The 22,678-nt window shown below is 41.9% G+C and overlaps 1 protein-coding gene across 5 annotated transcripts in view; it reads right to left on the bottom strand.

The window, feature by feature from the left end:
- The window catches only part of PALM2-AKAP2 (PALM2-AKAP2 fusion), a 264,850-nt gene that overhangs the window by 206,060 nt on the left and 36,112 nt on the right, over positions 1-22,678 (bottom strand). For 4 of the 5 annotated variants that reach the window (XM_029965383.1, XM_029965378.1, XM_029965379.1 and 1 more), the window contains exon 2: positions 11,759-11,839. In XM_029965383.1, coding sequence (XP_029821243.1) covers positions 11,759-11,839 — 81 coding nt within the window. Of the gene's footprint in view, positions 1-11,758; positions 11,840-11,993; positions 12,168-22,678 lie in introns of those variants that run through there. The other variant, XM_029965380.1, reaches the window with a different exon arrangement.

The raw sequence follows: 22,678 nt of genomic DNA, 5'->3' as shown, positions 1-22,678 counted from the left end.
TGACTCCCTGCTTTGTGCAAGTTGATTAATTCTAACCACTGATCTTGCTGATTTCGAACCAACTTCCGTAAAGTTTCTCATATGAATAACACATTTCCAGTCCCACATACAGTATGACAGTGTCTTAAACTGAGACCAGATGCATTTGCCAGACTTGCTATTTGACATTTTATGACAACATAAAAACAGTCCTTGCTGTGCTGCTACCTTTCGAGGTAGTTCCTTCAAAGAACTCTGGGTGTTTTTTGTGTTTGCAAGTTCTTAGAGGGGCAATCAGTACTATCCCTTCCTGAAAGCAGTGCTTGCTAAAGTGGAGCACTTTTCTGTCTGCTAGAGAATTTTCAAGGAAGATGATATTCCTGAGGAGAAACAAAGTTCAAAAGTTGACCCAAGACAGCCTCATCCAATAAAATGTGCTTGCTCTTGAGAAACATTTCTGGATGTGGACTACTGAGGGTAATGATGGTCTTCTCTGTCACAGAAAACAGGTAATAATCACAAAATCAAAAAATACGCCGAGTTGTAAGGGACCCACAAGGATCATCAAGTTCAGCTCTTAGCCCTGCACATGACCATCCCCAAGGGTCACACCATGTCTTTGAGAGTATCATTAAAATACTTCTTGAATTCTGTCAGGCTTGGCGTTGTGACCACTTCCCTGGGGAGGCTCTTCCAGTGCCCAACCACCCACTGGCTGAAGAACCTCTTTCTAATCTCCAACCTAAACCTCCCCTGCCATAATGATCCCTGATGTAATTCCACCGCAACCAATAGGACAACATCAAAGGCGCTTTTACTGAAAACTTTGCCAAACTGAATTTTTGCCAAGTCTTTGCATTTTGAGGCTTGAAGATCATGAGACATTTACAAATTATAGTGGAATTATTTTTTAAAATGAAATTATTTTCTCTCTCTCTGCATTCAGTATTTGTCTTGAAAAAACATGAATTTAAAAGGTTAGTTCCCCATATTCTCAAATCTGCATATAAACAGTCTATGCCCTACTAAAAGAGTGCAACAGACCTCTTCTTTTACCTGTCAGTGTGAGTCAGATATTACCCCCAAATACACCCATTAGGGTGCTAGCATAACTGGTTGCATTTCAGATTGGCTCTTTGCATTTCAGAAAGTTCCCTGAGTATAAAGAGGGTGAGGTTTTCAGGCAGATCTGGAACTCTGGAGGCAGCAATGAGCCTGACTTTGCTGTTTGGCAGCTACCTGGAGCCCCCATCCAGGGACTGCAGGTTTGTCACCTACTGGATCAGTTACAAGAGGGAAGGCTTCCCAGAGCAGCAGAGCCTACTCTGCTTATGCATGCTCACAAGCATCTGCCTTGATAAAACTGAGTTTGCAAGGGACACAAGTGTAGGAATGACCACTACTAAAACTTTTCTGGGAGTGTTCCCTTGTCCTGCCTACCTTGTTCCTGTAGCCACTCTGAATACTGCATCTCTTGCTTGCTGTATTTTTGTGCAGCTTCCCCAGTCATCCAGCTGGCCCTAACCCAGCTAGTACAGGCTACCCAGCATGTCTGGGTCTGACCTGCTGACGCGCAGCAGTGTTGCCAGCACTAGCAAAGAGGTTACTGGGACACGTACTGAGATTATAGAAAGACTTGTTCCTTTGCCAGCAGGCCTTCCCTTACCTTCCAAAAAAAAGACACAAAAAAAGAAAGATTATTTGCATGGCTGCAGCATAAGCAGGCATGTTAGATGCCCTTAACCATTTATGACTAAACACGCAAATGCAGAGAGGAGCTGTAGGCAAAAGCTGTATGGGCAGGTAGGTCCATCTAGAAATAAATAGCTTCTCAAAATGTATTCCTGAGGGATGCTGTAGTATTTAATCTTCCATTAGGTGAATGAAACAGTCTGACTCTGCCCAGATTGATGCAGAGTTTTCCTATGTGGGTTTTCATTGTGAGAGAATCTGCTTGCAAAACAAAAGAGAGGTGTGGTCCTCAGCAAACACGAGAGATTTAACTCTGCTCTGCTGCAAGATGGATGTGGCCTTGTACGGTATGACTGTCCCTGGAACAGGACAAGCAGTCATTTCCAGCTTGCTGGTATGATCTGGTTTTGCATAGCAGCAAAACTTTTTGTTGCCTTTCCAGTTATCTCAGACACTTGTTTTAGCCTAAAGAGCATGTCTGCATGATAGATGGATATGATTCAAGGATTGCCCAGATTAGGGAATTAAACCAAACTGAAAAACTTGTAGCTGGATTGTAGTCTTTACTTCAATCACAATGCCATAGCTCACATAAGTATGATTCAACAAAAAAGCTATGATAGCTGGTGAAGCTTAGCCAAGCCAAGAGCAAATAGCATGTTTATAAAGCAGATTAAATATTATCCTGCAGAGTCGCAAGGTTGTTGTTGTTATTCTTTGTTCAGGAAATGAACAAAACATTTCTTAGAAATATGTTAAGGAAGTGATATCTTAAAATTTTTTTAAGGAACTTACATTTAGTCCAAGAATTGCAAAGATTTTCCAGCAGTTGGTTAATGTGTATTCATCACACAGAACATTAAAACACATTAACTTAATTTTTTCCAGCTTATTTAGATGTGGTCACCACAACTGACAACCTTTTGTGACTAGTCATTAGAGACTGATGGCTTAACCTCTTCCTAAGCTTCTTCTCAGCCACACAGGTACAGGTAACTTGTCTGAGTTTTTCCTTTTCATAAAACCCTTACTGCAGTGGACCACCAAGGCCAGGATCTCCAAGGCAGTCTACTCACCAAAGGGACTAGTGCTCTGCCTGTCCCCAGAGACCCCTGTATCCTCTTTTCCTATAGCTCCTGGAGTAACAGAGTTTTGCTAGTGCATCAGTGAGTCACCGGGCTGGGGGTATAAAGGGGATGCATATGAGGAGATGAGGAAATAAATAACAAAAGAAGCAAGTAAGTAAATAAAGATAAACAACAGACACTATTATAACTACCACATGGAATCATGACAGCCAAAAGACTTTGCAGAAATAATCTTTCCCTCTTGTTTGCTTGCTGTAGCTGGTACATTTGACGGCCCTTCAGCTCCCCTGAGTATTTACTCAGCCACTGCTTTTTCTCAAAGCACACGTTCAGCACAGCAACAGAGCAGACAGGAACACGTTAAACAGTGCAACATGACTGCAGAAACGGGTGAGGGAAGACTGAGAAAGGTGGCATGATTTGTGTTCACTTGGGGAAGGGCTGCATCTTGGCTTGGTGCCCCCATGGTAAGGCAAAGGGCTGTGACAGCACAGCTTCAGTGTGAGTTGGAGCTGCAGATGCACAGGGAAAGCATGGCTATGGCAAGCGATCTGAGGGATGGGTATGATGATAGCTATAGATAGCTTCTTCATGAAGGTCTCATGCTTTGTCTGCTTAAAAACTCACAGGAACTGAAACTGCAGCTGTACATAAATGCCGAATTAGGAAGTTTTGTGGGAAAAAAGCATCAATCGGTTTATGTTTTCAGAGTAAACTTCCCATTCATTAGCAAGATCACCAGTGTAAATATTTTGTGTGCATTGCTTTTAAATTGTTCAGGTCCCATTTATTTAACTTTGTAAATCAAGTAGACAGTTGTTTCCACACAAAGATGAAGAAGATGAACTAAAACCCAAGCTGTTTCGGCTGCAAGGAAACCTACCACAGCAAGAGACATTGTCAAGACTCTAAAGTAGACAAGAAGTTTGTGTCTCTCTTGTTAGATCATTCATCAGCCACAGAGCCCTGGTCTGTACAGACTAGTTTCAGTGAAGGGGATCACAGGTAAAGCCTGATACAAGGTAAGAATTTCTAATAATCATTATAGAGTTGAGATGAAATTGAGGCGAAACACAATGAACAATAAGGTGACAGTTAAGTCAAACACAGGTTCTTTTCCTCATACATTTTCTAAGCATCCAGGCTACCAGGAAGTTTTGCTTGAAGTAACAGGTGAGATCAATCACGCATACACCTTAGCTGGAGAGCTGGGGGTTATGCTGGAGAGTTAGGGTTTATTTTTCAGTATGTCTCTTTAGGAAGTCATTTAAAATTTCAGACTTCTTCATGGCAAGATGATAATGATGGCTCTGTGCATTTGTCTGGTATCCCACCTGTGGCAAGGTTAAGCATCATGATGAGAATAGACCATAAACAAGCGTCATTGGCTGCTGCAGGGGTGAGGAGAGGGATGAGGTGATGGGCTGTCCCAGCAGTGCAGGGACACAGCTTGCAAAAGGGGATGCTGCAATGACAATGGTGGCCTGACCTCAGAGCAGGTTTCCCAAAGGAAGCGTGGGATTTCTAATTCTGGGCAGAGTCCAAATGTAATGGGATGAGGATGGGCATGGGACAAACCTGCTTCTGTTGGCAGGAGCACAAGGAGACCTCCAGGGTTGCCTCACACATAAATTATAACTCCATGAGACCTTCTCTGATTCCCAGGGAATTTTGGAGGTGGAATAAAAAATAGCTTCAAGCTAGCTGAAGTTTCTGGACTTCATGTGACTGGACTTAAAAAATTGAATAAGACCCCCTTTTGCAGATACCCACATGAAAAGAATTTGATCACACTTTTACCTCCTGGTGCCAGAAATTTAGGTATGCTTTGGTTTCCCCTGAGTATTCACTTCATTTTTTCAAAGGAAGTAAAGTATGGTTGTGAGAAAAGTAAAAATAATTTAAAAATAACCCTTTTCGGAATAATGAACAGTCTCAGATTTCTAAAATTGTCAGACGTCTTCCCCCCAAACAAATAGGCTTTGTAAGTTATCATCATTACTACACAGCCACAATTCTTTTTACTATTGTCTCCTGAAAGAATAATTTCTTCTCTAACTTCAATCTGTCCTTGGCTTCAGTTTATCACTCCTTTCCACACACACATGTAAGTCAAAAGAGGCAAAAAGAAAAGTTATACTTCAGAGATTCCTTTCTTTTCTAGTCTTAAAGTTTTTTACATTCATTGTTCTAAAAAGCTGGATTCAAGTAATGTGAACTCATTTTTGAGCATGTTTCAGGCCATTGGGAGGGCCTGGGGTCGAAGCAAGGTAAGCATCCTTCAGCTACTTTGACATAGTCTGGCTAAAGAAAAATCTGCCAGAGTGGCTATGAAGCGCTAGAAGGACCTGGTTACTGGTTAAAATGTCAGTGCCAATTTTGATGTGTTTCAAGGCAGTCCTGCCTGTACGGGTTCATACCAGAATAATTACAGTATACTCAGTGGTGTTTCAGTGACGTAAAAGCAGATAAGAAATATCCGTTAAATGACTAAAGCTCTCATCTTTCTGCAGTCGTCAATTTGTGTAGCTGGCCTGGATATTCTATTATGACTAAAAGATTTTAACTGGGGATAGTTACTTTGTTTTCTGACTATATGAAAAAAAAAAAAAGCATACAAGGATTTTTTCAAAACCCTCCTTTCAAAGTGGTACTTCTCAGTAAAGATATCTTAAGGTTTCGTACTCTCTAAGAAATACAGGTAGAGCAGAGCCCTAAATAGTTATGCTGTGCAGTCCTATTCCCTCTCCCACTCCCTTTGTGGCTTAATAAATCTGGATTTCTCTTCTGGATCATAAAACAGGTTAGCAGAGAGGCAGAGAGCCTCTCAATTCTCAGTTTAAATCCTAGTGGTAGACAAACTTCCCAGGGTAAGGTGGGCATCAGCCCAAAGGTGCTAATACACATAATGGGACAAACAGGGGTCCCCTGTGCTCTCAAAATACAAATTTCTCTCCAAATTAGCTTAAACCTCTCCATGCCCCAGAACTTCTGATAAGACTCTCTGTAGACAGACAGAAGTGGCCTCATGTTCACAAACCCCCCTCATGGGGGACTTCAACCACCCCAATATCTGTTGGAGAGACAACACAGACAGGGCATAAGCAATTCAGGAAGTTCCTGGAATGCCATGATGATAACTTTCACCTCCAAGTGACAGAGAAGCCAAGATGGAGAGATGCTATGCTGGATCTTGTTCTCACCACCAAGGAGGGACAGGTGAGAAACGTGAAGCTCAAGGGCAGATTGGGCTGCATTGACCACGAAACAGTGGAGTTCAAGTTTCAGGGAACAGCAAGGAGGGTGCACAGCAAGCTCACTACCCTGGACATAAGAGAGCAGACTTTGGCCTCTTCAGGGATCTGTTTGACGGACTAACATGGGATAAAGCTCCGGAAGAAAGAGGTGCCCAAGAAAGCTGGTTGATATTTAAGAATCACCTCCTCCAAGCTCAGGAGCAATGCAACCCAACAAAGAAGAAAATGCCAGGAGACCTGTGTGGATGAACAAGTTGCTCCTGAGCAAACTCAAACATGAAAAGAAAGCCAATAGACAGTATCAGCAAGGACAGTGGCCTGTGAGGAATACAAAGAGATTGTTCAAGCACCCAGGGATCACGTTAGGAAAGCTAAAGCCCTGATGGGATTAAATATGGCCAGAGACATGAAGGACAACAGAAAAGTTTCTACCGATATGTCCGGGATAAAATGAAGACCAGGGAAAATGTGGGGCCTCTCTAGAAGAAAACGGGAGTCCTGATCACCTGAGACATGGAGAAGGTTGAGGTACTCAATGACTTTTTTGCGTCAGTCTTCACGGGCAAGTGCTCCAGCCTGAGACACAGAAGGCAAAAGCAGGGATTGGGAGAAGGAATAACCACCCACTGTAGGAAAGCATCAGGCTTGAGAGCACCTAAGGAACCTGAAGCTGCACAAGTCCATGGGATCTGATGAGACAACTGGCAGAAGAGGGAGCTGAGCCATTATCCACCTTATTTGAGAAGTTGTGGCAGACTGGTGAAGTTCCCAGCGACTGGAAAAGCGGAAACATATCCCCCATTTTTAAAAAGGGAAAAAATAAAGAAGACCTGGGCAATGATAAGCCAGTCAGTCTTACCTCTGTCCCTGGTGAGATAATAGAGTAGGATCATCCTGGAAACTATGCTAAGGCACATGAAAAACAAGGAGATGATTGGTGACAGTCAACATGACTTCACTAAATCATGTCTGACAGATATGGTAGCCTTCTATGACGGAGCCATAAAGCATTGGTGGATAAGGAAAGAGCAACAGATATCATCTTCACTGTCCCACATCTCTAAACTAGGTTTTGGGAAATACTGCGCTGACCCTGTAAGGAATGGAGACTGTATGACATCATCAAACTTTTTTTGTGTGTTTGACTGAGTTGCCATTTGGTTTAAGGATTAATTTACTTGAAAATCCTAAAGGGAATCATGACAAAGAAGTAACAAGATTCCTTCATTGGCAAAAGTTATCTCTGTTTTTCCACAATGTTGTATATATATAGAGAAAGACAGATACACCTATTAACATTTTCTGACAGCAATTATTATAAGAATAGAATAAATTGAGGATAACAATGTAACTGTGGAACTATAAAATTAAAATTTATTTATAGAAGAGTTAGTTTCAGCTAAAACCATACTCTAACAAAATCTCCTAACATAAAAAGGCTTTCCTTTCCTTTAGAGTAGAGATGTAATTATGTTAGAGGTTGTGTTCATGAACTGCAGTCTTTAGGAAGCAAATGTTAACAAAAATAGGTCCCTAATATTTATACCACTCCAGAACTAAAATAACTGTGGAAAATGGATTTATTGTAATAGTTAAAGTAACTGCAGTGAAGTGATTTTTCATCCAATTAGGAGGTTTTGTGCTGTTTATTTTATTACCATCGGCCACCAAACAGAGCTACAGTAAACAATTATAGAAATTCTGTTCAACTAACTACAGAGGCAGCCAGATCTTGGAAGAAATGCTTCTACCCTGGAGTTCATTTGAAATAGTAAACATCTCTGTTAAAACAGGCCTGCACAACTGCTGCCTAGCTGAACAAGTTAATAAAAAAAGTTGTTGCTCATAGGTTGAACCTTCTGTTCAACTATTCAGTCAAAATAAATTTTTATCTTTCTCCAGAAACCAAATCATTTTGATGGATACTGCAGGCAGTGTATTTGGACTGTGCACAGGGTGTTTGGTGTAAGGTGAATTTTGACCACTTCTCTGATTTTAAACTACAGAAGGTGGTAGCACTTCCAATTCCCATGGACATTCCAAGCCCCATTTGTAGGCATATAGCCAAGAAACCATTAAGGGGTGAAGTTGAAACTCTGTCTTGTTAAAAACACAACAAAATTGACCTTGTATTATATGAAGGGAAAAGCATTATTTTGGCACTAGGGACTGGAACGGGGGGAGGTTAGGAGAACTCCTCTAAATTGCCTCTTATTAGAGTAAACGAACCTGTTCAGTCTCAAAAAATGGGGCTTCAAAGCATCTTTATACTTTTCCCCACACCAAGGGCCTTTCCAATGACACATCTGACTGCAAAGTAGACAAATACTCCTCCTGCCTTCAACAGAGAGCCCCAGTGGCCTAGAGGTACTACATGGGCCCACCAATGTCCGTACTTTGCAGTGATTCGCAGGAGAGGGGATATGGCTTTCATTGTCAGCAACAAGGGAATTCAGCTTTTAGATCCTATACTACCCTGGATTCTCTCCTACTTCAGATTTTAATGCTTGGAAGGTTTCACTTGATTAACTCTGAATCTCACACAGACCGTCAGTAGCTGAGCCACATTTTTGTCCTACATCCTCAGCCATAAAGCCACCGGCCTCATTCTTAGGAGCCTTTGCAACATGTGTTGCCAAAACCTTGCTCACATTCAGCTCTGACTTTTAGTGGTCTAGTATTTGCTGGGCTGCTCTGCCTAAAACAATGGGCAGCACCTGCTGCTGCCTTATTTTCAGTCAGATATGTAACTAGGGAAAAATGAACGAAGTGGTGGTAAAGTCATTTTGTCAGAGGTCTAATTGGCATCAGCAACTTGAAAATAGGTAATTCAGCATAAACACTTGCAATAAACTATTTCCATTAGATATTTTTCCAATATGAATAAAATTGTCTGAAATTATCAGAAACACTGTAGCTTCCAGAACCTTTATGAGGTAACTAAACATGCTGTTTTACACAGTGTTATTTTAGAACGAAAATTACTCTGACATTTCACAAAAATGAAGCAAATCCATTGAATACTGGTTGTCTTTGGGTGAATTCAAGCTCTTATGCTTGTGGGATCAACTCAGACACTGCAGACACAGGATTAACCCAGATTTTTTTTTCAAAGGTTTCTTCACAGCAGATTTTAATGCACACTGATATGAAATCCTTACACTCTACACAGACATCAACAGCCTCACAGCATTTTGAGTAAATACAGGGGCTTCCTAGGAAAGCTGGTCTTTTAGCCTGGATTTATGTCTTGCACAGAATTAGATGAAATCCACATAATTCAGGAAATAATTCATGTTCTACCTAGCACTCTGAAGGAAAATAGATGCACTTATATTGACCTCTGTGTGTCAGATTGAGGAGCCATATCAGACTGGGGGATTATATTCATATTAGACTTGGAGCCCCTGAATTGGAGAGGCTCAGGACAAGCAGGGTGAGGTGAGTGAGAGCCTTGGGCAGGTGGGAGGAGGATACACAGCTTTGCAAACGAACAAATCAGCCTGGCAGGTCAAATACCATTTTGGTCAGCACTCCACTAAGCAAGCAAAACACTGAACGACGCATTAAAAGAAAATGCAGTTTGCTTAGTCTGTCTGCATAGAGAAACAGAAACACTACCAGCCAGTGCTGCTACATTCCTTTTTTTAATTTTATTTTTTTTAGGAAGGTCCTAGCAGCAATGAATATGAACTCTGCAATCCCAGCTGGACCTCTGCTATCACCTTATTTATGTCTCCCAACAGACAGTTGTTTGGTGGTACAGGCAGATCCTGGAGCAGCAGTAATCATGACCATTCCTGTAAAAGCAGCACAATTGTCCTTTGGTGACAAGTGATGCCACTGAACACAGAGGTAGGGAAGATCCTATCACATCTTGTTGCTCATCCTTGCACTCAGCATTACAGACCTTAAGTCTGACTGTGCTTTAAGCTGAAAAAGCTGCCATTTTAAATCTCTGTGCCCTTAAATTTCTGTGCCTTGATCTCCCCTTAGCTTCCTCTATGATTATTGCTCTTGCTCCAGCCTGTGGGCTAAAAAATGAAGGGAAACAGCTATTTTTCAAGTGTGTCACTGAAGAAAACCATGCAGCAAAAATGAACCTCCACTAGTGGCAATCAGCATAGCAGGGCTGAAGGCAATGCCAGTCTACATCAGCCAGGGGCTGATCCCACTGCACCACTTTGAGGGTTTTTACTTTTTCTTATGCATGATGGTAAAATTCATTTTAGCAACAGCTACATCAAAACAAATCAGATGAATCAGGGAATTGACAGAACTGGCTTTCCAAAAGGCTCTTCTTAAAGAATTTCATGAAGAATCATAATTCAGTTTGCTTGGAAACAGTTAACATGATAAAGGAAGTCATCAGTTTGTAGCAAAAAGAAAAAACCCAAACATTATTAAGGTACTGGAACAGCATCTTATTGCCCTGCTGCATCACCCTACAGTCATCAGAAAAAATGTGCCTTGCCTGTTGTCAATGGCAGCCTGAACAAAATGGCAAATCCTGTTACCCCACTGAAATGCAATCACATCTTTTATTGGAAACACCAAAGACAATATGTGACATTCACAGACTGAGGGTAAACCTGAAGGGGCATTTGTGTAGCCTGACATCAATTACTTGGGCTTAACTGCATCATGTTTACCAGAAAAGGGGGAATAGTTTGCAAAACATGACAGCGGGGTCTTGGAGATGCAGGAGAAAGATCCTGTCTGTAGCATAACTTGAAGTCTGGTCTTCAAGTGCATGTGTGGGCAGAGATATTCTGTGCATCATCTCCCCATGCAGATGCATTGCTCACACATACATATATTATTCCACAAGCAACCTAAATATCTTAATTTTAAAAACACAGCTCAGCTCTCTTGCTGCAAGGATAAACTGTCCAGTTCTGATCATCTTTCTCAGGTATTTTAATCACTGAAATTCCTCAGGCTCCCCTACTGAACTAATCTAAGAAGATCTGACCAAAAATTGCTTTCCAGTTATAAAAAGATCACATGTATGTTTTTGTTCTTATCTTTGCTATGCACAAATATGCTACTGACAGGAGGGATAAATGATAGAAATGGCAAGGATGGCTTTCAAACGATGCTATATGCAGCTGTCATGGAGACCAACAGGAACTGGGGTTGCTCAGCACCTTCTTAAATATCAAGGCACCTCTCCATGTAGACACACACATAAGCATCAACACCTTCCCTGCATGTACATACATGCCCATTTTATTATGCCATGTATGCATAATAACTTCATCCTACATTTAAATCTTTATGCACATACAGAGAAGGGTGCTAACACTCCTTCTGCAACACACACACACACACACACACACACACACACACGAAATGTAACGACAGGCACCAGAGAAATCCAATGCAGCTCTGCAGACAGAAAGTGCTCACTGAAGCCATGCAGTGCACACCCAATCCACAGCGATTGGTGTCTTACCATTATGTATAATAAATAACAGTGTTTAATAATAACAGCACAGCTGTGCTGCCTGCACTCACACCCTCCCGATTCCATGCTCCTAAACCATTTAAACAACGTGGTTCTGTACATGAAACACAGAATGAAAAGCAGGCAGGACATGATCACTGCAAGAGATAGGCTTCGGCAGTGAATGCTGCTTCATGTCAGAGTGGGCTTTTCCCAGCTTTCAGACGTGTGATCTGCATGTCTAATAATGAACAGATTTAGTCAATCCATCATTTCTGGCATCAGTCCCTTACCTTGAAATGCTGCAGCTGAAGTATCTGGTCCTCAAGCTGTTGTCTCTTGCCTTCTATTTCTGTCTGCCTTTTCCTTTTCTCCTTGGAAAAATTATTTGAGAGAAAGAGAGAGAGAGAGAGAGAGAGAGAGAGAGAGATATCTTGTCAGAGAAGCGGAGGCTTTAAGGGTAGCAGATTCGTAACAGCATTTAAGCAGTCAAATGCATCTGTACAGATGTCACCAGTCCCATTTCACCTGCTCTTCTGCCTGCTGGTATGCAAACAGCAGTGTTCTGGGAAGACGCCAGCCCCAGACGAGCCGGTTGCTTGCCAGCAGGAGAAATTCTACTCGCTTGCTCCCGGCAGCCGGAGCAGCAACAGAGTGCACAGTCCCAGAGGAGGGGAGAAAACAGGCATAACAGCTGAGAGAGAAGTTAAAGGGACAAAGATGTGATTTTGCTTTTGAGATGCTGGGCCAAAAACATGGATAGCGTGGTGCAATTGTGCGACAGTAAGGTGTCACAAAAGCAGTGGGTGGCATCACAGAGGAAGGGAGCCAGTTGCAACTTCATTTTTCCCCAGCAAGGCTGGTGGTAAGGCTTTCTCTGGGCTCAATGGGAAGAAGATGTTTAAGCCAGACTGCACAGGATTTACCTGCAAAGTATATGGGATCAGTAGCTGGCTGTGTTTAAAATTCAAGCTACCAGCACACACTAGCAGCTGGCCCTTACCAGGTCCCAGAAGTTGGACTGACCAAGTGCCACCAAGGACAGCACAGTCATTTCCTCAGCTGAGGGTTTTCATGGTCCTGTTCATGAGCACAGCACTCACCTGTGCCCAGGCTGCTCCCTTCAGTAGGCAGCAAACTCTCCCAGGCATTTCAAGAGGAGAACAAACTGCTTTCCCACCCTTCAACACCTTCCTCTTACAAAGGATCAACTGTTTGCCTTTGTCAGTCTTCTGTACCTTGTGGGGAGCGTTTCTTCTCACCCATTCATCCCCATCCTGGATCAGGTTCCCTCTTCTGAAGGCCTTTTCTCATTTTAGATTTTGTAGCCAAGATGGACTAACAAATGAAGGCAGTCAATAAGCATACCAGCCTCTGTTTTTACTAGAACAATATTTTTTATTCCCTATCTGCAAAAGCTTTTTTTTAAAATTTAAATATTTCAGTAGTTGTAAGGTTGTGTTTGAAGACATTTAGGGAATCCTTAAATCCCCAAAGGAATTTTTCTTTCTCATTTCTAGGTGCCCTACTAATGCTCTGGGAAATCTCTGCTTTCCAGGGATTTCAAACCTTCATGTCTTTTCCTCAAGGAGTATATGATAAGAGGCTGCCTATGCAGAAATTAATTTTTCTTATTTTGGACATCAAACCAGGACATCAAAAATATTGAGGGAAAATGTTACATTTACAAGGAAGATCTGAATATTTTTTTTTAATTATTATTCAGTGTCAGGCTTACTCAAAACAAGGAGGTAGGTGACTGCCTGGACCACTTCTGCCAAAGAGTTAGACATCAGAATGGCGATGAGAAGGTTGGTGTAAGGTACCCAGAAGAGGTGAAGTAGTCAAATGATGCATATGTCAAACAGTTCTGTAATACACTGCACACTCTTTCATGCTGATTATTCATGTATGCCTATGCCAACACCACACATACATGCACACACACTCCCCATTGTCTGAAGTACGCAAGAATGTTACTGCTGAACAAAAACATTCTCATAGAACAGAATTAGAGAATCACAGAATGGCTTGGGTTGGAAGGGATCTTAAAGATCATCTAGCTCCATCCACCCTGCCAGGGGCAGGGACACCTTTCCCTAGACCAGGCTGCTCAGAGTACCATGCAACCTGGCCTTGAACACTTCCAGGGATGAGGCATCCACAACTCCTCTGGGCAACCTGTTCCAGTGCCTCACCACCCTCACAGTAAAGAATTTCTTTCAAACACCTAATCTAAACCTACTCTCATTCTGTTTGAATCCATTCCCCCTTGTTTCTTCTCTACCTACTCAGGTAAAAAATCCCTCTGCATGTTTCTTGTAGGCTCCCTTCAGGTACTGGAAGGCTGCAATCAGGTCACCACAAAACCTTCTCTCCTCCAGGCTGGACAGACCCAATTCTCTCAGTCTTTCCTTGTAGGAGAGGTGCTCCATCCCTCTAATCATCTTGATGTCCCTCCTCTTGGTCTGCTGAAGTTGTTTTTGAACACGAAAATTAGCTTTTTGGATAACTAAAATGTCACAAGTGGTGCTGCTCTTGACATCTCACTGGTCTGTGCACACAGAAGATGGTTTGTATTTACACACATACAGAATTTATGCACGCACTTTAAGAATCCTTTCTTATACAAAACTGATAGTCTGTGGGTCATCCCTCCTATCACTCCTCCAATTCACATTATCCCTTTGCATTTTTGAATGAGGTAGGATATTGAATGGTTCCGTGGTTAAAAAACCCAACATTATTCAGGGAAATCTCTTGCCATTTTCTTCATTCTGCAATACTAACAGTGTACTTCAGAGTCTGAAAACCAGAATTCGTTCTTTGCTATTTCCTCAAATAGCTGGTTGTCCATGGACTGGAAAAAAGTAGTTCTAAAAGATGTTTGAGTTAATGGTCTGATATTCTCAGAATAAGGATAATTTTGCCCTTTTGTGCCAAGCTGGCAGGATGACAAAATATTGGATTACAAATATGTAGGCATTAGCACCCCACATTTGACATTCCACAGGCCAGCACAAGGCATGTACATTTTCACAGTTAACTGATCTACATTTGTAAGTGTGTGCGTGTATATATATATATGTGTGTGTGTGTGTGTGTGTGTGTGTGTGTGTGTATGTATGTGTATGAAAAACCTTTTCTCTGAGGTAGTAAAGAAGAATGGTTTGCCCCACTGATAATACTGGACCAATCAACAGTTCACGTGTGCCCTACGGAAATTACATACCCACAGAAACGGAAGAGAAGGTAGTGAAGACAGTGTAGAAGGCAGGTAGCCACGAGGAGGCAGGGGACCAGTGAGCCCCTTGGCCCCCAGACCCCAGGCTCCCAGCCCCCAGCCGAGGCTATGGGAGACCCGGTATAGTGTCAAAGCTGGACCGGGTCCCATAATCAAGAGCTGGAAAATTTCCTTACTGTCAGTAGCAGCAGAAGACATTGAAAGCAGCAGCGGAGCAGCCCTGAACAGAGACAGTGATGGCTGAAAGCCAAAAAGATAGCCAGTAGCAGCGAGATAATGTGAAGCTGGCTGAAAGACGCAGAGATGTTCCTGCAGCAGGGAGAGTGGGCAACAAAACAGAGGTAAACTCAACAGAGCTGGTTTGGGGTAAGACTGTATAATTTTCCCAAAACCAGAGACTTTCTGAAGAGGGGTGGACTTCCAAAGCCTTAGGGAGTCTTGAAATGCAGCAGCAGCTAGAGAGAGAGAGAAAGGAGCTGAAAACCCTGAGCTGTCCTGAGAGCTGAGCCAGGATGGAATGCGGAGGAGGAGACCGTGCCCTCTGCTGCTGTTGTTGCTGTTTCTATCATGCTGTCGAGCTCAGACAGAGCAAAAGAGCGTTGGTAAGACTGAACTGAAAGCTGCCTTCAATGTCCTAACCCAAGAGGAGTGAAGATCTACAAGGAAATACCCCGAAGGCTCGGGCTCGGGGTTGGAATTTCCACAAAGTAAGAACAAAATCCTGACTGCCGTACGTAAATCTGCTGCCTCAGGAAAATGAAGGACACTAACCAGTGCCACAAAAACTGAAATGAAGGAACTGTGGCCTGAGAAGTGATAGACTTTTCTCTTTTCTTCTTGGACTTCTATTGAAGAAGAGGAGAAATTTAATTTAATGTAAATATATATGTGGGTGTAAATATTTTCCCCTTCCCCCAGTAAGGAATGGTCGTGTTTTGTCTGAAAACTCTTCACGTGGGGTAAAAAAGATATCAAGTCCATACCATCACTAAACACTCTCACAGGGACAAACTGTGGGATGGGGGCTTGAACTTAAAAATTAGATTCTTGGGAGTTTCAAACCACCACAATATGTATGTATGTATGTATGTATTCTACCTTTCACAAAAACCTATTCTCTAAACATACAATGGAAACCACCACAATACCTCCTCTGGCTGGTTGTGTCATGCTGTATAATGGATGTGACAAGACAGCCTTATAAAAGATAGATGGAAATTTCTTTTCTTTTTGAGAAAAGGGAAGCACTTAGAGTATTTTCCCTGTAGGCAGCAACACAGCAGGCACTAAAATACTTGAACTACTTACTAACTAGTGGGTTTCTGTGGAGTTAAATTGGAATATTGCTCATGTTTCCATTTCACTGGCATTCAGTCAGTCTGAGTGTATGCCTCTACCCTCTGATTTTGTACCAAATTATGGCTGAGGAATATTACGGAATATGACAACAAAAGTACTTTCCCCCTCCCCCCCAAAGATTATGTGAATCAGCTATCAGGACATTTCACTTTCAGGTCACTATATCACATTCAATTTAGGTTTCTCCCAGTCACTGAAGGTTGGAACTCTATGTGTATCTGATTTGTATGGGTGGGTTCTAGAAAAGCGTGGTAGAAGATTGGATTGGATCACAAAAATCCCACCAAAACCAGCATGCCAAGGATTTTAGAAGTTCAGAAAATGAAACCAGCCCCCACTCAAGCAGAATTTCACTGAAAACGCTGGGATATAAAGCACTTTTGAGCATTTGTTAAAGCACTTTTCTATGGGTAAGTCAGTAAATGTTCCTCATTACTCTGTTCATCTACTTATAGATAATTTTTTTTCCAAGTATGCCTGCTGAGTTATGAATTTCTAAGGGTCCTGTCACAAATAAAGTGCCTGCTTTAAACAAATAAGTTTGCTTGAGGATTACAGAAACTGGGTTGAAGAGAGGTGGAAAAGACTGACATCAGTTTTACTGTTACTGTTATGTTTAAAGGAAAGGATTTATGCCTGTCTGAAGTGTGCTGCTTTTGTAAGAATACAGATGGTCATCATAGTTACCTTTCCCAAACGGTAGAAGAGTACCACTTGGGAGGTATTTTCAGGGCACCTTGAATATTTGAGACATCAGTGAGTAAAATAAGATTTAAAGTTTGCACCCCTCCCTTCACCAGACTTACAAGGAAAATTGGAAACTGAAAATACTTTCTTTTTTTTTTACTCAGACCTACATGATGGGAAAAGAACATAGGTCAAGCAGCAAGGTGACTCACATCTTGGAAAAATGAGATTTGTATTCAGGCATTCACACATGGATGTGCAAAAGGTGTGCAACATCTTTTCCAAGAAACTTGATTCTGCAAAGGATGAAATTCTTAGCTCAAAAGTTGGCCATTACCACTTTCCTATTGCTAAAAGCCAAATATATCAGAAACTGAGCAAGACACCATGCACTTGGAAGAAAAAGAGGCACTGGGAGGACCAAACAGAGATTTGTAAAATCATGGAAATAGCCAGTGGACACCTACTGCTCACTCTGTCTACTCCTGTAAGGAAAAAAGGGGCATCAAGTGAAACTAGATGGGGCAGTTTGAAGCCAAGACAATGGTCTACTGTGGAAATCCATGTGTCAGGATGCTGTGGGTTCTATAAGGTAATGGGGACAATCCGAAGGAGTACTGTGAGGGTTACTACAGAAACTGAAATTACATCTGGTTCAAGAAGCCCCTGAACCACAGATGATTTTAAGTGTGTTTGTTAAGTTTTTGTATGCTTGTCCTTCTCTCATGTTAACCCTAACAACCACTGACTTCTTTATCTGAATAGTGTGTTACATTGATCAAAATAACCTACAGTTTAGTATTACACTTGTCAAACTGCTACAGTCAAAAAAACCCAAACAACCACAAACCACCACCACCAACCACAAAAAAAAAACAAACTCAAAACAAGCACAAGATTTGAAAAAAAAAAGTTACACCAAAATGCTTCTCTGCAGTCACAGAATACCTCAGTTTTCCACTACGAAATAATTTTTGTTGGAATCTGCCTGCAAAGCGTGGGAAGTGATACAGAGATTACTCAGCTCACCAAGTCAGAACCATCTGTGGTGAAATATATACCTCTACCAATCCCTGGGGCAGTAAAGACTTGGTGAAACCCTTTGCTCCCCTTGCAGTGGCAGAAGCACCTGATTTCTTCAGTTTAAAGCCAACTCAGACCTGTACAGAAAGCACACCGTGGAGCAGCACAGAAGCTAAGCACTATTTGACTGAACTCACTCTGAAAGTACGTGCCTAAACCTGATGGCAAGCAAAGGTATGGTACAAGGATCCAAAATAAGATGGTGGGATAAAAGAAAACATTCCCAACTCAGCAAAAAACCCAACAGGGATCACATGAACCTTGAGGAGAAGGGTGGCACAACACTGGAGGAGCTACCGTCAGTAGTTTCAGTGAATCATTTCCCACTGCCTTCATCCTGCATGCCAGACAAGTGTCCTGCCTGCCATGGAGGAACGGATGGAAGAGGGTGAGCTCCTGCCTGTCGTGAAAATGCAAAATAAATGGCACAAAAATGGCACAAATGGAGGAAAAATTACAGTCTGCTTCAAAGCAAGGAAAACAGTTATAAAGAACTGTCTTCAAATAATCACATTAATTTCTTCAGCAAACAATTATTTTCTCCACTCTCCATAGTTGGCAGAAATTATTCCACCTGTATTTAAAACACATGTATTTTTAGGGCAGGGAGTAAGGAAAAAAAACGCAAGCAAAAGAAATGCTGACCCCTCATTATTCTGCTGCCAGTTCAGAGACACCCAGAATTCTGGGAGAAAAGGAGTATCTAGGTTCTGCAAACAATTTCAACCCGCAGTTCTCATAATCCCAAGAAACCACCGTCATGAAAACCAAAACTTTCCCCAGGGGGGTCATTTAAATGACCATTTTGACTGTGGTGACTGCATATCTCTCATAAGTGAAATCAAATCTGTATGCTTGTTTCATCTTTTGCTGTACAGCAGCAATGGTTCATGGGAAAGAAAATATTAAGAAAAACAGGATGCTATTTTTCTCCCTTTTTTCTTTTTTGTTTTGCTTTTCTCCCTTTTTTCCCCACTTTCTTCATTCACATCTGGTCAACTCTTTTATCTTCCTCTTGTGTTTGAAGAGCAGGAACCTCTCCTGAGAGCAACCATCTCTACCAGTTGCAATGATACAACCCAGTATTGGCAGCACTTTGCAAACTCCAGTTCTGAATACTATCTGCTGTTGTGAACAGCATGAAATACAGATCACAGCACTAGAAGAGGCAGGATGCAGAACTGAAGCAAAAACATTGATACATCAAAATAAACACACCTTGAAGAGTGGTGGTGCCTGCTCCTTTTGGATCATCAATGCCCACTTTCTGCCAATTGTCCTGCATGACTATGCTTGGTGAAAATTTTGTTACGGGTAGCCACTCAGCCTCCATAATTGAAAGCTGGAGGCTTGTCTGTTTTGAGCACTGAGAAATATATGTTGTTTCAGATTATGGGAAATGCCTCCTCCTGAAGCTCCTCTTCCACCCTGCTCCAAGCAGAACCAGAGCCTACACTTGTTTGTTTCCGAGATCCAACTTTGCCCTACTATTACACCATCAACACCACATAAATGTAAGCTACTGACTTTACTCCCTGAGGCACTTTCCTCCAAGACTTTTTCTGCCTCAGTTCCCTGAAATCCTGTAGCCACCTGGCTAAGCTTTGCTTCACTTAAAACACAAGCCAGGGACAAACTCCCTGCATATGTATACTGGAATCCAGTTTCTGAACCTAAGGAAACTGCACTCTATGCTCCTATGTGGCATCTATAAGACTGGCACCCCTTTTCACTCACAGTCTCCCTCTGACAGAGGTTCATTTCCTAAAGCACAGATTCAATGTTTCAAATGTCTTAAGTGCCTAGGACCTTGGTCACTCACCTTACTGGACTCCTTCCATAGCTGAACAAACAAAGCAAGTTGTACTTTGGAAAGTTCTACATGGGATGCAGGGATAGCAGGAGTGAGGAATGAATGACAGGAGTTCATCCACATGGAGCCCCCATAAGAGTAACTCCTGCTCAGGGCTTCTGAATTATGAACATTTCATAACTGCCACAATCCCACTGCCAATGTCATACCTGAGACTATCCAAGTCAAAACTGTCCCAAAGGAGAATGGAGTCTCTTTGTTGAAGACAAAAATTCTCACAATCCTCTAAAGGGCCACAGCAAAAATTTCAGCTGCCTTGCAAGCTTTTAATTATAGCTCTCTGGTCACCGAAGGCAACCACCATGATGCACACAGACAATGACCACTTAATTAAAATCACCATGCATCTCAAACAACAAATAGAAGGATGGCACTGCTCCCAGAACAAGAGCCCTTACTGAAAAGTGATGAACACGGGAAGGAATTTCCTTTTTAAAAACTCCTTCATTAGCATTTTTGAAAGGGGATACAATGGAAAAATGCCTCATTGAGATGGTGAACCAAAATTATTTTAGGAGAAAACATGGTTCTTCTGATATCCCATGGGGAAATCCTCACTTTAATGGAACAATACCCATTTTGATACAACAAAGATTTTAGATGCAAGATTCTCCTTTCACTGAATGCTACTGGGTCACCTGAAGCAGTTTCTGGTCTAACACAATCCATGTGCCTTTTTGACTGGGCCACCACCATAACGAGTCCTTGAAGTATGAAAACGTTTGGTTGACTTTTCTTCTTTCCTCCTATTTCTGAACTGAAACTGAACGTGGGCTGAGACCCACAGATGCTGCTTCCCTTCAGTTGCCGAGAGGAAAAAAGCCACTTTCCTATGCATTTACCATTTCATCATGGGTGTCAGGTTCTTAAATGGTTGATGAGAGGTGATGAGGGTCACTGGAGTCTGAGTATCTTTTCTGTGAGATGTAACAGTGAAGCAAAAGTTGACCTATAAATGCCAGATTCCCACTCTCTATTAATTCCCCATCAGCATGTCTTCCAAAGCTTCCAAGTTTTTACACTAACTCTGAAAATGTGTAAGAGCTCAGAGTCACCTGAGTCTAGAAGCAACGTTCTCCGCAACATCAAGTATTTCTGGAAAGTACTCAAGAGACTGTATAGAGCCCACTGCTAGTATAAATCATGAAATGGACAGATTTATCCATTAATCTGGATAATCTTTAATAGTAATAAATAACAGGCAGCTGCACTTCATTACCTAATGTCCACTGCAGCTAACCTCAAAGATGCTGTGCATAGCTTGCTAGCACTGACCTTGTTAGACTGCAGCCTAAGCTAGATGAAAAGTTCTATGTCTTCATCTAGCAAAGTGCCTTTCTTCCTAAAAATAAGGTGGAATTTTCTAGGTAGTGTCACACAGAACATATTCTGAAACTTCTATTTTCTCTAGAAAATGAACAAAATCCTGAAAGGGGCTACTTTTAAACAACTATTTTTGTTTTCCTGTATTTTCCTTAAAAACATATTTTGGACAAGGAATGTTAAACAAACTTTGATCTAAGTTTTTATTCACAAAAGTATACAACAAGGAGCTTTCTTTAGGCTGAATAGACTATTTGTAGAAAACTAGTTCATTAACTCTCCCTACTCTCATGTTGCTACTGACTGGTTTTGGTTTAAATCCATGTTTTTCAATGTATATCCTTTCATGTTTGCTTCTGAAAAGGAGAAAGACAGGATTTGGTCTGTGTGGCTTAATTTAATCACATTTCCACAGCTTCAAACAAAAGTCTCTTGTTTACTCTCATGCCCCATCCACTCCTTAAATATCTCTTCATGCTGCCAAAGAGGCTGTTGCAAAGCCTGTGGAAACATCTCTGATTGCAGCTGCACGTGCAGAGGAACACCTATACAAGGCTTATCTAGAAATGAAAAATAAATCACGATAGTTTTAAATCAAGGCATCCAGGCTGAAGCTGTGATTGCTTATGCTGGTTTCCCCCTAATCAAATTTCTGGTGAGGATCTCTATGCATTATTTTTCACTCGGTGAGAACTTAGATCAGAATCACCAAGACTGGGATTTCAGCAGAACTTGTTAATCCATTTTAACTGCATGTATGACAGGCATCTCCACCTCAAGAAACTTAAACTTCCTCAGGACACAGCATGTTAAGTGGGAAGAGGAAATTGGATTTTCTGGAGTGGAAAGGGAATGAACTGGTCTGGCTGGTCAGCACAGACAACTTGCAGGCCACAGATCCATAGGGACAACCAGTGCTAATTCTTGTGCTTGAATCATATCCAGCTTTTTGCTTATTATTTTCAAAGTAATGGTACAGAAACCCAAATGAAGGAATTAATACATAGAGCTGGGTTTTGTGTTTTAATCCTTACAGTCTGACTGGATTAGCCAATTATTTCAGAGTCCCAGTGCCTCACATCAAAATGTTTTTACTGAGGCTTCCTCCCTTTGCTTGTGTGTGTGGCAGCTTGCCTGCTGACACTGAGGCTTTTGGTGCCGACCTGCATGGAACCATGCCAGATCTTCTCGTTTTGCAGGGCTATGCTTGGCAGTTGTACTGTACCGGGCTCCTCTGCTGCTGAAAAGCACTTCTCGTCATTTGGGAGGTAAAAACTATCAGCTCAAAACCCTTTCTTTAAGCTTTTGTCCAGTGTTGGTCATGAGCTAAGGATACTCAAATTGTCTGATGCTCAGGGATCTGCTAACACAAGTGGCAGTTACCGCTGCGATTGAGTCCTAACTTCTACATTCAGGAAGAATGTAATTCTACATTCATGACTGGTTTTACAGAGAAAAGAAAGAGGAAGAGAACCTTCCCTACAAGCGCAGTGTGAAGCAACCAGAAGTCTGAGTCTTGTCACCTTCTAGCTGCCAGTGTCCTTCCACTTTGGTGATGCTAATGAGACGATACACCAGTTCACAAATCGCCATTCTGGCTAAGTTTTCCTTTATTTCTAAAGAGGGTGTGGGGGGCTGGCTTCC

The sequence above is a fragment of the Manacus vitellinus genome, unplaced genomic scaffold, assembly GCF_001715985.3.
Source record: "Manacus vitellinus isolate BGI_N305 unplaced genomic scaffold, ASM171598v3 scaffold_9_pilon, whole genome shotgun sequence".
NCBI classification, from domain to species: domain Eukaryota; kingdom Metazoa; phylum Chordata; class Aves; order Passeriformes; family Pipridae; genus Manacus; species Manacus vitellinus.
The sequence above is the reverse complement of the archived record's forward strand: the minus strand, read 5'-3'. Positions and strand labels throughout refer to the sequence as shown.